Raw genomic sequence first — 16,707 nt, forward strand, 5'->3', positions numbered from 1 at the left:
ACTGATACACACATACACTTGTTTGTTGTTGAGTGCTGTTGAGTTGATTCTGAATCATAGTATAACCAAAAAAAAAAAAAAAACCAAACCCAGTGCTGTCAAGTCGATTTCGACTCATAGCAACCCTGTAGGACAGAGTAGAAACTGTTCCATAGAGTTTCCAGGGAGCACCTGGTGGATTTGAACTGCTGACCTTCAGGTTGGCAGCCGTTGCACTTAACCACTGCATCACCAGCAACCCTATATAACACAGTAGAACTGCCCCATGGAATTTCCTAGGTAATTATATATTTAATTATTACATATCGGTGTTTTGATGAATATATTCACATATATGAATAAATATATATTGATATTTTCAAATGTAATTAATAAAGTTCATAATGATCCGTCTGACCTGGGAGACTTCACATTCTAGCGGGGGTAGCCTGAAACATAAACACAAAATTAGGACAAGGTGTGGCAGGTGCACAAAGAGATACACGGAAAATGCCACAGGTGATAGTGGAGGAGACTTTTTGTCTGAAGGAATTGTGGAGGGCTTTGTAGCGTTGATAATTTCGGGAAGACTTACTTGTGAATCCGTCTGAGAGCTTACTGGTGTGCTAGGTATTGTGAGGCTAATACAAAAGCTAGGATGTCCTAGTAGTCCATGAAAATGTTGGGAAGACTGTATGTTTGTTTCAGTTGACACAAGGATAGAATCAGTTAAGTTTGATTGATGGCAATCTTTGTGAATGGTGTCTCATACATCTTGTGTTCTCTTCTAAGTTTCATAAAATGTTGACACTTTTGTATTTATATATGCATTGCTGAAATGTTACTCATTCATAAGAACACTAGAGAGTTTATGAGAAATGTTATGGAAAACCAAAGTAGTCTAACATTGCTATGGACTCCTTCAGATTGAACTCTTCCACGTGCTAGGTCTTCGTCAAACCTTAGTTGCTTCATCTATAAAATTTGGGCAATAATAGTACCTTCCTCAAAGGATTGTAAACCAACATTAACACCAAATGAGATAGTGTACTCTTGGCACAGTGCCTGGCTTATAGTACAGTCAGTACATTTTTGCTGCTAACTAATTAAGGTTAGAATATATATCACCTTCAAGACTGGGGGTCTAAAAAAAGTCTAGTTATGATATTTGGTTTCTTTCAACATTCAATTAGATTTTAAAGGAGCTATTTTTTTTTTATTTGTAAAACACCCAGAATCTAGAATTTTATGTATACACACACACACATATGTGTGCATATATGTGTGTGTATATATATATAACTCTGTTATGACAGGTGTCCACAACAAAACTGAGAAAAGAAATTACTAATTTGGACTCAAATAGTGAAACATCTTTTCTAAAGGGGTGTGGTTATGTGTGTGTGTGTTTAGATAAAGTTTATATTGAAGTTGAAAGTGAAGATTGACTAGATTACCACTGTAAAATATTTATTTAACAAACGAGCTAATTCCTGCCTTAACATAAGCTCTGCAGCCTCACGTGTACACATCCAGTCACTATTCTTTTCCTCATATGTGAATATGCAAAGTAGTAGCTGTTGGGCCCCGGAGTGATCTGGGCCTGTGGTCCTCTCAGAATTGGATCTCACTCTGACCTCATTTCCATATCTGGCTTTGCGTTTAAAATTAATTTAAAATTAATTCTCTGTTTTAAATTTACTTTGTAATCTACCTAGCCTATTTTTATTGTATTGATTACTTTTAACCCCTTGCTTTAATCTTTGAGGTAGTGGCGAAGGCAGTAACATACACACACACACTCACGCACGCACACACTTCACGCACACCACCTCAAATCCTATAAAGCTAGTGCCTGGGGACCTGCAAAGGGGAGATAATGGAATCCATTCTGTGTACATTAATCTCTCTCTTTCTGCATTGCAGAAACATGAGTCAGACTGACATTAAGTTTGTAAACAATGCCACAGTGGGGGACAATGGTAATCTAGGTCCACATTAAAACAAATAATAATAAAAAATAAAAATCCAAACTCATGGCCATTGAGTTGATTCCAACTTATGGTGACCCCATGTGTTTCAAAGGAGAAGTGTGCTCCATAGGGGTTTCAGTGGTTATCAACTTACCGAAAGGAGCCATAGTGGCACAATGGTTAAGCCCTCGGCTGCTAACTGAAAGGTCAGTGGCTTGAACACACCAGCTGCTCCACGGGAGAAAGACGTGGCATTCTGCTGCCATAAAGATTACAGCCTTGGAAACAATTCTGCTCTGTCCCATAGGATCACTATGAATCGAAAGTGACTTGACTGCAATGAGTTTGGCTTGCCTTTTTTTTTAATCTTAGTGAAGCAGGTCACCAGGCCTTTCTTCTGCAGTGCCATATGTGTACTGACTTTGGTCCCAGGTATTGACCTTTTATCCTTCATTATGATTAAAGATGAATCTGGAGGCAGAGACTGAGGGAATTGGAGGAAATAGGACTTATTAATAACCAAGGAGAAGCACGTGGGCTAGACATATTCTCTCAGATAATAGATGCAGGCGTTTGAGAACTACTAAGTGAACTGTAGATCCGTCGGTGCAGTCCTAGGTCTTTCTAATATCTTTTCACGCACCATATTTCATTAAACATTTTAATTAACTTCTTGCCGTCTTTTGGTTCCAGACTTCATTAAATTTTTTTTTTTTTGTAAAAATACAGACTTTATTTTAATCAGATAAAATTTTAAGTTATTTTAAAGGGATGAGACAAATTTAATATACTGGGTGGTAGTGGGAAACCCTGGTGGCGTAGTGGTTAACTGCTATGGCTGCTAACTAAAGGGTTGGCAGTTTGAATCCGCCAGGTACTCCTTGGAAACTCTGTGGGGCGATTCTGCTCTGTCATGTAGGATTGCTATGAGTCAGAATCGACTCGATGGCACTGGATTAGGTAGAAGTGTTTCGAGTGGTGACCGTGGTGGGCAGCATTAGAAGTAATAACTGAACAAAAGGTGGCGTTTCTTTATACTGTGATATCTCCCTAAACTATTTAACCCAGAGATAACATTGGGTTTATACCCATAAATGTTTATGTATGTATAATTTGAAGAGCTGTTATCATACTGGAAACCCTGGTTGCATAGTGGTTAAGAGCTACGGCTGCTAACCAAAAGGTTGGCAGTTCAAATCCACCAGGCGCTCCTTGGAAACCGTATGGGGCAGTTCTACTCTGTCCTGTAGCATCGCTGAGTCGAAATCGACTCGACGGCAACGGGTTTTTTGAGTTTGGTGATTATATTGTACATTGATTTTTATCTCCTACCTTTTTTCACTGAAGTTCTATCGTGGTCGCAATCCTGCGCCATTATACATTCTTTAAAAATGTTGATTCTAAATCTTTCACGATAATACTTCCTGATCTTCTTTTAATGTTGATAACTCTGCTAGGAAAAAAAAACAAAAACAAAAATAAGCCTTTTAAAAGGTTCCACTTTGGATCAAAGTATCTTAATTTTTCCTGCCAAGTTAATGAAGGAATACTGTTTCCTTTAAAAATATTGCATTTGCTTTAAAATCTTGGTTATATCTCTTCCTTGAAAAGCACCCTCTAGTGCACCATCTCCCTCTGTGCTCAGCAGAACATTAGTTTTATTGGGTAAGTGGCATTATGTGACATGAAGCCAAATAAGATTGGGAAATTCCAATCCAAATTGAATTGACTCCCCCCTCTCCCATGCCTAGGACTTCTCAGAGACTTAATCCCTAATATACTTTGTGGATATCTGACAAGGGGGTATAAAGTATACAGTTTCCACTAAACTGAATTTGACCATGGAAGCGCCTTACTTTTTTTTTTTTTTTTAATCTTGAGGCTAAGAGCACGAGAGAACATTGAGAAAAATCTTGGACTTTCTTATCATCTGTGTTTAAACAATCACCACAGTAAAATCCCAGACAGGGCTTAGCTAAACTTGCGGTGAGCATAGGCAGAAGGTTCTGAATTAATGGTTTTGCCAAAAAAGCAAACAAACAAACGAACCAAAAACGTTATTTTAGTTGAAGCTTTCAAGTTTAGTGCCTCCCCAAATTATGAAGGGATTCTAGGTATACTTTTTCTCTTTCCATGTGTAAAATGTTTCTCATCCTAGGAGACTGAAACAAAAAGTTTTTGTTTTTTTTTAAACCTATTCTACTGTCAGAAGTTGCTTTTAAGTACAAATTTTTTAAAAAGAGGCATTTTCTTTGAAAAATTTCAGTGTACTGTTAACAAAAGAGAAAATCCCAATCTCTGTGTGTGTAGAATTTGTTTTTTATAAGACAGAAGAATGATGCTAAACTGGTTAAATTCAGTAAACACTAAATACCGCCCCCCCAAAACCCCACTGCCAACAAGTTGATTCCGACTCATACTGACCCTGTAGGGTCTCCAAGGCTATAAATCTCTACAAGAACAAACTGCCTATATCTTTCTTCCGTGGAGCTGCTGGTGGTTTTGAACCACTGACCTTTTGGTTAGCAATCGATTGCTTTAAGCACTACACCACCAGGGGTCCTGGTTTTATATTACCAGATTTCATATCATTAGTGTATATTCTGTGCAGAAAAAACATTTATCAGTACAGCTTAATTAATTTCAATGGATTTTTAAAACTATATACAGAACAAAGATTTCTGCCTTCGTGGAATTTATGTATATTGATGCTCCGATCTTACGTCTAAATGTTCTTACTTGAATGTATTCATTTGCTGATTCCTCATGGTGGCCTTAGAGCTCTGGTGGCACAGGGGTTAAGTAAGAGCTTGGCAGCTAACCAAAAGGTCGGCAGTTCAAATCCACCAGCTGTTCCTTGGAAACCCTATGGGACAGTTCTGCTTTGTCCTTTAGGGTTGCTATGAGTCAGAATCGACCTGATGGCAGCACGTTTGGTTTGGTTTTTGGTTTTCATGGTGGTATTAGAGTTCTACCTGTTGGACAGCCCTCTCCCCACAATGGTTGCTCATCAGGCCATTTGTTCTCAGATGAGTGTTGGAATTGACTTGAAAGCAACTTGGTTGGTTTTGGTTCTTCTGTGCTTCAGGGATGAGCGCAGTGGTTTGTGAGTTAGTTCCCAGTTTTATGAGGAAGAGCTGTTGCCTGCGATGGTGCAAACTTACTTCCCTCCCTTTGACTATTTAATATAGTACATTACCAGTCTAAGTTCTCGAATGCTTTTACAACATTTGTTTTAATCTTGTGTCCAGTTTGGCATTCTTAGAAAATAAATAAAATAAAACCTAACAAAAACCTTGCCTAATAGACTCAGCTTACCAGTGCTGTGAGGACTGTGACCATTCTTATGAAATATATTACCTTCATGATATACATACGTTAGATTTATTATATTGTTTCTGTGCTTGAATTTTCCAAAGGATTTGTGGTGAATGATACGAATTTCTTATGGGACTGCTGAGAGTTATATTGGCGGATTGAGTTAAGAGTTGAGATTTCCTTTTTTATTGAATAACAGCTTGGAAAACAGGCAAAGCAACATCAGTACATAAAAATTACAATCGCCAGTTGCCATTGAGTTGATTTCGACTTATGGCGACCCCATGTGTGTCAGAATAGAACAGTGCCCCATAGGTAGGGGCGGATTAGCCAATAAGCCACGTAAACGTGCCTGTTTATTAACCTGTAGTGAACAATATTCACATGGGTTTCACCGAACCATATCAAAGTGAAACCCATGTGAAATTGTTCGCTACAGATTAGGAAGTAAGCACTAGTAAGGCCGTGCTTACCTTGTTTACTGAGTCATCTGCCCGTCGGGGATTGTAAATTTAAAAAGAGGCTTTGATTCTCAGTGAAGGTGCTGTGGGGTTGGGAGGGAGACAGATGCCAGCCATACCTTGAAGCAGAATCTTTGATGTGGTGAAAAAATGTGAAATCGTTCACTATAGATTAGTGAATAAGCACTTGTAAGCCCACGTTTAACTTGCTTCTTGAATAATTTGCCCCATCCACAGGATTTTCACTGAATGCTTCTTTGGAAGTAAATAGCCAGACCTTTCTTCTGAGGTGCCTCTGGGTGGACTTGAACCACCAACCTTTTGGTTAACAGCCTAGAGTGTGAACTGTTTATACCATCCAGGGATGCATTTAATGTACAGAGATGTTTTTCAGCAAATGCTGGGAAGAAAATCAAAGACATTCCTACAAAGCATAGCCCTGGAGATTATTTTTATTATCAGTGGAAACCTAATTAACATACAAATAAAATGTCAATTCGCATCATAACCATCATGATAAATAGATGCATTTATACTTTTCCATGAGCTACTCTTTTTGAACTTAAGTGCTATGTTTGGCTCTTTGCCCAGGGATTGGTTGAAATATTCTGAGTTTAACAATGAAATTGAGCCTGGCCCATGTGCAAATGCAAAGTCAGATGGGCTTGTTTGAATCAGCATTTGTCATTGTAGATTATTTAAAAAAATTTTTTTTTTTTTTCCTATGAGAGGAAAACCTACATCCATGTGGGGAAATGAATGGTAATATTTCTTAATTTGCTTAGTGAAATTGTGATCTTATTCAAATCAGTTTTTAATACATTTGCCTCTCACCTGTTAGGAAAGGAAAAATAATCCTTTTTTCCTTTTGGAAGCCCTGGTGACTTAGTGGTTAAGTGCAACGGCTGCTAACCAAAGGGTCAGCAGTTCGAATCCTCCAGGTGCTCCTTGGAAACTCTATGGGGGGTAGTTCTACTCTGTCCTAGAGGGTTGCTATGAGTTGGAATTGACTCGACGGCAGTGAGTTTGTTTTTTTTTTTTTCCTTTTGATAATCCATGTTGTATACTTGCTCTATTCTAGTTGTCCCATTTAGTGAAAATAGGTGTGTTTTCTTTTTTTTTTTTTTTGGATATATTCTATTCTTTCATTTAGACTTCTTAGCATAAAGTCATTAAAAGCAAAAAAATAAGTTTTGTAAGTCTCTTATAAAAATAAAATAGTTAATGAAAGCCTTTCTCTAACATGCTTGTGGGATATATGAAGAATTCATTTTGGTTAATATGACATTATTACTTACAAGACTGTCTACTTTTACCTTGACTAGTACATTTGAAAAAAAAAAGCACTATTTTTAGTACACTTGAAATGAGATATTTAAAATATGGTGAATATAGCAAGGTGAAGTAAAAGCCTAATAAAATGCATTTGGGCTGGCATCAAAACTCTTTGTAATGGGATATCTAAATAGTGTGCGTTTTATCTGAGAGAGAGCCTTGAGTTAACTCGAAGTTTAGTCCCAGTGTCCAGATGACTGTTAAAGGACTTGGTGCTCTGAAGCATATGCTAATAGAAGCGATCATTTTGGATTAATTTGATATGAATTAATGAGAGATTTATTTGATGGGAGTTGTTTGAAGGTGATGACATTTAAATCTCAACAGGATTTAAGATGTCCAAAATACCTTTAAAGATTCAGGAACAATCAATTTAGAGAGTAAATTAAATAGAAAAGGATAGCAAAGAACAGGATCTGACATTGGGTTTATGAAGTTCGAAGCAGTTTACAAAAAAACCAATCTACCATTGAAGTATTGCCCTGGAATCTGAAGAAACAGAAAACATTTAAACTCCTTCAGTAATTCCTGGGTTTGTGAATTGGATAAACAGTGTTTCCTTGCATTTTATAGTTCACTTAAGCAATCTGATTTTGATCTGTATATATGGAGTAGACAGGATTCAAGTGATTTTTTTTTTCTCCTAAACCAGTGAGCAAACACATATGTTCTTTATATGTCGTTCATATGGAAGCTATCTAGTTTGCTATAGGCCCAAGACTTGACCTCCCTTTTATTTTCCTATCACTTGCTTAATTCTTTAAATTCTTTGTGGGGGACTTTTGATCAAAAGAAACAATTTACTATTCTTTTTTTCTTTTAATTTTTTTTTTTTTAATAAAAGCTACATGAAATGTGTAATTAATAACTTAGTACTCCTAGGCCAGTGATATAAACAAGAATGGAAAAAAAAAAAACTTCATTAAAGAGAAGACTATCATGACTTTTCTTTTTGTGCTAAGCTTTGATTTCAAACACTTAAAAGTTTTATTATCTGAAAAAACAGTAAGAAAAAGTTACCTGGTATTATATATTGTGAAAATAAGAACTGCTCCTTATAATAAAAATCATACTCAGCAGGATTTAAGACTGAGGTCAAATTACACAATCTTGGACCACCCCCCATTTTTTACAGTCTTGTTCAGAGTATATATATGATATATATATATATATATTTATTTATCAAAGATACCCATACACATACCAAAAAAAAAAAAAAAAAACCTGTTGCCGTCGAGTCAGTTCTGACTCATAGCCACCCTATAGGACAGGGTAGGACTGCCCCGTAGGTTTTCCAAGGAGCGCCTGGTGGATTTGAACTGCTGACTTTTTGGTTAACAGCTGTAGCTCTTAACCACTATGCCACAAGGGTTTACACACACACACACACACACACACACACACACACATTTATGTCTATGCATACAAGTTTTTTTTTGAGAAAGAGGACTTCCTTATAATTTTTTTTTGCTTTTTAAAAATTTCTTTCCTCTCCCTTCAAATTAATGACAAAGAGTAAAAGTAAAGTCATCTTGCTTGCTGTGTTTGGCACATAGTTGATGGCAGATATACATTTAATGAATAAATGAATGTTAAAACTAAAAAAAAAAAAACAACTCCATAAAGTCAATTTCGACTCATAGTGACCATATAGGACAGAGTAGAACTGCGCCTCAGGGTTTCCAAGGAGCGCCTGGTGAATTCGAACTGCCAGCCTTTCGGTTAGCAGCCGTAGCTCTTAACCACTACACCACCAGGGTTTCCAAATGAATGTTGGGGAAATGGAAAACTAAGTGAATAGTAGGCATCAGTGATTTAGGCCACCCCTACTTGTTAAGGAAACCCTGGTGGCATAGTGGTTAAGTGCTATGGCTGCTAACCAAAGGGTCAGCAGTTCGAATCCACCAGGCGCTCCTTGGAAACTCTACGGGGCAGTTCTCCTCTGTCCTATAGGGTCGCTATGAGTCGGGATCGACTCGATGCCACTGGATTTTTTGGTTTTGCTTGTTAATGGTTTAATATTTTATAGTCTTTCAGTGAAGTTGGATAAAGGTTTTTCCAACTTTTATGGCACTTTAGGAAAGTGCCTGAACCATTAACCAGAACCGTTGTAGAGTCACAGAGGTGGGGTAGTATAGAAATCATTTATTCTAATTCTCTCCTTGTACCTGTGAGGACAGAGGACCGGGCAAGTGAAAGAACTTGCTCTTGATCTCATCGACATGAGATTTGAATCAGATCCAGAATCTGGGACTCAAGATTACTTGATTCTTCTTTAGGTTTTCTTCTTAGGTAAACTTTTGGCTCTTTACTTTGTTTATAGTTTAGATACTAAAAGAGCATAGAATTTAGATCCCTTACCTTCAAGGAGTTTCTCATCTAAAGAAAATAAACCCTAATTCTCATCTGCATTGAATGGATATGTGAACTCTCTTTTTAAATTACTGTGGTAGCTGATGGTTGAATAATTCATTTGATTATCTTATTGCAAGGTTATTCGAAGTGATATATGTAAATGTAATGAATTAATTATTTTATTTATAAATATGAAATGAAACTAAATCATTAAGTGGCTAATTCATAATATCTAGGTCATATTAGAAAAATCAGATTCCTTTTAATGACAACATGAGTCACCATCTTTTACAGAAGATTTAAAATATATATATATTTAAGCCTTTTAGTAAGATTACGTAGTTAACAGAATCAAGCTCTAAACTGATTATTTCCATTACATAAATCTTTTAAATGATACTGTAACACAGAAATACAGTAGTATACTATCGTATTACCTCTATAGCAATAAATTTTCCTAAGAGCAAAGAAGGCTTTTAGATTTAACTTTAATTTAGAAGGAAATTTGATTAATTAAGAGTAGAAATACATGATTTTTGCAGATGGAATGTCTTACATCTCAGTAATGAAAATTAATGCATATAGAGTATTTTAGGAAAACTAAATGTATTTTAACCTGCTTAAATATCTTGGCAGATAAAATGCATTCACATTACACGGGCTGTTGAAGGAATATGCACATGTTTATACAGTTGGAAAAGGAGTCCTGGTGTTGCAGTGGTTAAGAGCTTTGCTGCTAGCCACCAGCCGCTTCCTGGAAACCCTATGGGACAGTTCTCCTCAGTCCTGTAGAGTCGCTATGAGTTGGAATAGACTTTATGGAAATGGGTTATATAAATGGAAGATGATGTAAAAGTGGGAATGGTCACTATTACTCCCAGAGGTCAGTTTTGTATTTCACAACTAACCAAAACCCATTGCCGTGGAGTCGGGTCTGACTGATAGCGACTGTATAGGCCAGGGTAGAACTGCCCCATAGAGTTTCCAAGGAGCACCTGGTAGATTTGAACTGTTGACCTTTTGGCTAGTAACTGTAGCAATTAACTACTACACTACCAGAGTTTCCATTTCCCAATTAGAGGACTGAAATCAGCAATTCTAAGCTTGTAGCCCTCATTTGGATTCCTGGGTGGCAAATGGTTAAAGTTCTTGGCTGTTTGAGTCCACACAGAGCAGCCTGGGAAGAAAGACTTGGCGACTGACTTCTGGGGGTGGGGGGAATCAGCCACTGAAGATCCTATAGAGGCCAGTTCTGCAGCGACACACAGGTGACAGGATTGACTCCTAAGCAACTGCTATGTTTGGTCGTCTTCGATTGTTTCTTCAAATCACTTTTGGTTCCATTATCTAAAATAGTTGCCTACGGTGGACTTACTTTAACTGGCATTTTGGACTTTTTTTTTTTTTTTTTGTAGTTTGTATGAGGGATATTACTATGTAGCAGAATAATAAACTTTAAAACAGAGTTGCCAAAGCTGATGACTAAGGCTCCTTGATGTAATATTTAAAAATTTCCCTATAAAAGCCATCACTGATGTTCATTAACTGAGATCTTTCTCACTCCCACCTTCCAGTGTAGGTAAGTATTGTAGTCATTAGGGTTGAGGTACTTTAGAGGTAAATAACTGCATCAGCACCACAGTCTGTCATCAGAGTGATGCCTTCTCCTGCCGTCTTTTATATCGTGTTCCTCCTGCTACTTCGTGAAAACCCAGGGGAGGGAGAGGCCCTTGCTCAAGGTCTGCTCGTGCTTTTATCAAGTGTCTTTTAAAGCAGCTCATGGTGCTAGTGTACCGATGTATTTTAGGGGCGATACATTAAAGTATGTTTGCATCATTTAGGAAGGAAATATTTTTTTTTTTGCTTTGTTTTGCAGATGTACAGATCAGCTCTCGAAATGTCTTCTGTGTCTTCCAAGCGTCTTCTAAGACAATTGCATTAGCCTCCTGCTAGTTGACTAAAAGAATTAATAATTGTAAAAAGCACTGTAAAGCCACATGCCTTATGAAGTCAATGCTGGGTATGATTTTACAAGTATGTGATCCATTTTTTCAAGTGAAAATATTAACTGGAAAAGCTCTTGGCACACAGTAAAACATAGTGCAGTCTGTTATTTGTCTTGGAGATAATAACTTGAGGGTGGCTATAGTCTTATGGCATCTAACTTATGACTTGCTAGGGGAGTTTCTTCCACTTAGAAGTATTGCAAATGTGCTTATATTTACATAATATGTCACTCTGAAAAATTACGGCAGTATAATTCTAGTAAAAAAATTATTTTTTCTATAACTACTTCAAAGTATAGTCAACTAAATTAACCACAGTTTTTTTTTAATAAAGCAACTAAAAAGAACATCTCTTACCCCCACCCCAACAAAAAATAAAGCCCAAATGACCTTTCTGATGCTTTTTTGAAGTTTTAGCATTCTTTGTCATGTATATTATTAAGGGCTCTATTCAGCAAAAGGAGTCCATGACTCATATGGGTTCTAAAGGTCTGTTCTTAAGTGGAAGAAGGAACTCAAATTTGGAAAGATGATAATTTAATTATATCACATTTTCTTCAGTCATTAAAGATGCTGATTGAGTAGTTATTAAACTGTGACCCATTACATCTTTTGAGGATAACAACAGATTGGCAAGATACAAACTTTTCTTTGTTCTGAAAATAACTTACTAATTCTAAGATTAATATATTTATATCTATCCATTTTTAAAGTATTTTATCTTAGTTCCCTTACTGTTGACAATGTTGCCATTTTTCTAATACCATGGACATTAATTAATATATGGCCATAACCATTTTTTTTTCACTTCAATGGAAGGATAATTTTAATGAATTATACATTCCTCATTTGTTCATGGGGTCCACCATCTCATATAGAATTTTTATAATTTTTGTGTAACCTTATTCACTTGGTGAATTATTGTTAGGTTTTCTACACTAAGGAGAAAATGATATAGTTACTCAACGTTTGTCTAAGGAAGATTATACTGCAATAGTTACTAAAGATATTATGTGATATGGGAAAAAAACAAACAGGAAATTCTGGAGGAAAAGACAGAATTGTGATACCAAAACATCCCATTTTTATATATACATATGAATATCTGTTACTCCGTAAGACAGAAAGCCCTTTTCTGTAGGACATATTAAAACAATATTTTTTTTTGCTGAAACTCGCTTAAGCTTCCCCTTTTTTCTTTTTCCCTTTGTTTACTATCAATAAAATTGCTCTCCAGTCTTCTACATGTTGTTACAAGTTCCTCAGGTTACTTTAGTCACTTTTGGAAGTGAGATAGAAATCTCCTAAAAAGTCAACATCAACAAATTAAGACATTGAAATGCAAACATTAGAAAAAAAAAGTTAACCAGTATTTTATTTTCAAATGATGGTTACCTAACTTAGTTAATTTTAAGCCTGAATTCGCCTTACCTCACGGGTCACTGAAACCTAAGTTTTATAAGTGTGTATATTTTTGTTGCTGTACTGAGAGCGAAATTCTATGGATATATGATTAATAATAGTATTTGTGTGTAAGAAAAAGCAGTGTACCTTCTTAAAGGCAGCTATACAATATTTTTGACAGTATTCAGCCAATGAGAATTTTCACCTTGTAAACGATCCCTTATACTCTGGAGTATTTTTTTTGGTCAGTGATTCACATTATAAAAATTTTGCTTAACTGGCTTTTCAGAAGCAGAGGTACACCCATAGATCCAGAGCCAGTGTGATTCCTCAGCACTCGTGAGAAATTATAGATGAAAATGACTAAAACGTGTTATTAATTTGGATTTCCTCAGAACATTTTGGCTGATCGTGGTGTAACTAACTCTGTTAAATCTGTCCCACGGCAGAGTTGCCTAGTAAATAAGATTTGTTTTATTAGTCAGTAACAGGTGGATGTTTCCAGGAGACATTTGGGGCAATGAGTTATACAGCACAGGACAGTGTTTCACCTGGGTAATTAAGGAACAAAGGCCGTGAAAACCAGTCCCTAGGAGTCTTTGCTAATACATTTATTGACATGACACAGATTTTTTCTTATCTCTCTATATCTTTAGATTTCTGACTCATTACACTCCAGTAGAGAAATTTGTCATAGGGTTCTTATTTTGACCCTGTCACTGATGCTACTAACCTGAAAGGCATAGTTGAGCTGGCCTGTGAAGGTGAAATCATAGGAAATTGCCAACATTTTACCATTTTGAGTTAAAAAAATGACAATGTTGTATGGTTTGACCTAATATTTAGTGAACTTACAGTGTATTCCGATGGTGGAGGTACTTTTCACCTGTTTTTTCCTGAAAATTCAAGAGTGTTTCCCTCTCATGCTGGATGATAAAGTTCAAGTAAAACCCAGCCTGGTCACTGTGATGTGTACTAAGTCCTCCTAACTTTCAGTCACACTTTGAAGGTGACTTAAAGAAATTTGTCAATAGGGCAGGGATGTCAATTTGTTATCCTCCATTTCCTGAAAGAAATGAGGCATTTTCACTCTGTTTGTAACAAGCTGTTTCAGTCTTTTGGCTACGAGAATATTTTGGTTGAAAGTATATTTATATCCTGGTTGCATATTGTAACAATTTTGAGTTCTAGTTTATGGTGTTTATATATACATATATATCATATGTGTACATATTATATATAATATATAGCATGTATAAATAAGCCTATGAGTAATGTATATATGTATGTATACACACACATAGGTGTCACTGACTATAACTGAAGAAAGAAAGTGGGCAAAAAGTATAATTTGGCAGGAATGAAAAAATAAATAGCTAACAGGAGGGATGGAGGTAGTAATAATCAGTATTCCTAAAACCATTTTGAAATAAAAATGAGGCACTCTTTGTGATAAAAATAATTCTAAATGTAAGTTGTCTGCTTTAGTCTCAGTTTTTTACAACATTTAAAATGGGTTTTTTCTTAGTAGGAGTACTTTATTTGGCACATTGAAAAATAATAGAATAAGTAAAATATTCTAGATTAGATTATATGTCAGTAACTTTCACCAAGTAATCCTGTGTCTGCCTTTTCCTTGTGTTTGTACAGATATGGTCCGGAAAAAGAACCCCCCTCTGAGAAACGTTGCTAGTGAAGGCGAGGGCCAGACCCTGGAGCCTATAGGTACTGAAAGCAAGGTATCTGGAAAGAACAAAGAATTTTCTGCAGATCAGATGTCAGAAAATACGGATCAGAGTGATGCTGCAGAACTAAATAATAAGGAGGAACAGAGCTTGCATGTCCAGGATCCATCTTCTAGCAGTAAGAAGGACTTAAAAAGCTCAGTCCTGAGTGAGAAGGCTGGCTTCAATTATGAAAGCCCCAGTAAGGGAGGAAACCTTCCCTCCTTTCCGCATGATGAGGTGACAGACAGAAATATGTTGGCTTTCTCATCTCCAGCTGCTGGGGAAGTCTGTGAGCCCTTGAAATCTCCTCAAAGAGCGGAGACAGATGACCCTCAAGATATGGCCTGCACCCCATCAGGGGATTCTTCGGAGACAAAAGAAGATCATAAGATGTCACCAAAGGCTACGGAGGAAACAGGGCAAGCGCAGAGTGGTCAAGCCAACTGTCAAGGCTCAAGCCCAGTTTCAGTGGCCTCAAAAAACCCACAAGTGCCTTCAGATGGGGGTGTAAGACTAAATAAATCCAAAACTGACTTACTGGTGAGTGACAACCCAGACCCGGCACCTCTGTCTCCAGAGCTTCAGGACTTTAAATGCAATATCTGTGGGTATGGTTACTATGGCAATGACCCCACAGATCTGATTAAGCACTTCCGAAAGTATCACTTAGGACTGCATAACCGCACCAGGCAGGATGCTGAGCTGGACAGCAAAATCTTGGCCCTTCATAACATGGTGCAGTTCAGCCATTCCAAAGACTTCCAGAAGGTCAACCGTTCTGTACTTTCTGGTGTGCTGCAGGACATCAACTCTTCAAGGCCTGTTTTACTAAATGGGACCTATGATGTACAGGTTTGTGCTTTGTATTGTGATCTCTTTGTATTGAAAAAGATATTAGTAATGAAACGTGAGTTCGTATGTTCTGTGTTAAACCCAAGCTCCCATTTCTAGGAGGGTATTCTGCTAGATCCAGCAGAAAAGATGGACACATTCCGTATCAATTTCATTTAAATGTGTTTTTGGAGTTGCTTTAACCTGTCATCATGGGAAACAGTCCCAACATTTCTATTAGGTTGGGAGAAAGTCTTTCGTAGAATTAGTTATGCTTCGTGTTTCTGGACATATTTCAGGGCAACTTAATGTTTCCACAGTCTTCCAAATATGGCACTGATCTTTATGGTCCTCATGATAATAATACATGCCTTGTTTTAATTTTAGATTATAAAGCATTTCCTTCAGTAAGGGTCTTTCCTATGTCTTGGATTAGGATTTGATTTTATGCTCAGCTGGACATTGAATTGGACTAGAAATGGGTCACAGTTGAAGGTGGAAGAAACATACATCTGAAAACACAAACTAATTGCAAATGGAAATTTGAAAATAGAATTGTATATTGATTAAAAATAAATCCATGTGATTGTAAGTACTAGGGACACAAGAATGACCTTAATGGAAGCTAATAAAGCATTTCTTTTGGTATTTCAGGAAAATGGTAATAATTTATTAAAGCATTTAGTAACAATTTAGATTTAGATTTTTATTAAAACTGGCATACCTTTTTGATCTACTTTTCTGTCTTTAGTTCACAGCATATGTGAAGTAAAAAAAAAAAAAAAATTCCTATTACTATTTCCAATAGAATGAAAAGTGGAATTGAGTCTAAAGAAATATATTTGTTTAATTTTAGTCATTTTAGTATAGTCAAAACTCATGGTCATCCTGAGAAAGTGTATTAGTTTCTGTTACAGTCTGTAGATTTTTATTGTATTGTTCGGCCAGGGGGATTTCAAAACATATTAAGCTTGACATTAACCTTCTTTAGGAAAGATGAGAAGAAGTACCTGAGAACTCATGAAATCACATCACACTTATTTGGCTTCCTAAATCCCTTAAAATATCAGTCATTTTTATCAACTCAACAGCTACAGCACACTTGTCTTAGCCCTCTACTGACCTAGTGCTAATACAGAAATACAGGCAAACGAGTTGTCAATAACAGGTAGTGAACGTATTTTTGCAGCACTTATAGGGAAAATCAGAAGAGGAATTTCCGAGTTTTTTTAAATGTCAGAATGGCAGTCTTACCACTTTGAAGGAGATATAAAAAAGAACCCTGAAAAAGCCAGTTTCGTTTTGGCAAAGCTCTCTG

General features: G+C 36.6%; 1 protein-coding gene across 5 annotated transcripts in view; it reads left to right on the plus strand.

The window, feature by feature from the left end:
* Positions 1-16,707, plus strand: part of TRPS1 (transcriptional repressor GATA binding 1) — a 270,932-nt gene that overhangs the window by 36,373 nt on the left and 217,852 nt on the right. For 2 of the 5 annotated variants that reach the window (XM_049854225.1, XM_049854226.1), the window contains exons 2-3: positions 11,298-11,455; positions 14,482-15,410. In XM_049854225.1, the coding sequence (XP_049710182.1) occupies positions 11,419-11,455; positions 14,482-15,410 (966 nt within the window). In that variant the 5' untranslated portion in view covers positions 11,298-11,418. The remainder of the gene's footprint in view (positions 1-11,297; positions 11,456-14,481; positions 15,411-16,707) is intronic. The other 3 variants (XM_049854229.1, XM_049854228.1, XM_049854227.1) reach the window with 2 other exon arrangements.

Source organism: Elephas maximus, chromosome 15 (genome assembly GCF_024166365.1).
Source record: "Elephas maximus indicus isolate mEleMax1 chromosome 15, mEleMax1 primary haplotype, whole genome shotgun sequence".
Taxonomy (NCBI): domain Eukaryota; kingdom Metazoa; phylum Chordata; class Mammalia; order Proboscidea; family Elephantidae; genus Elephas; species Elephas maximus.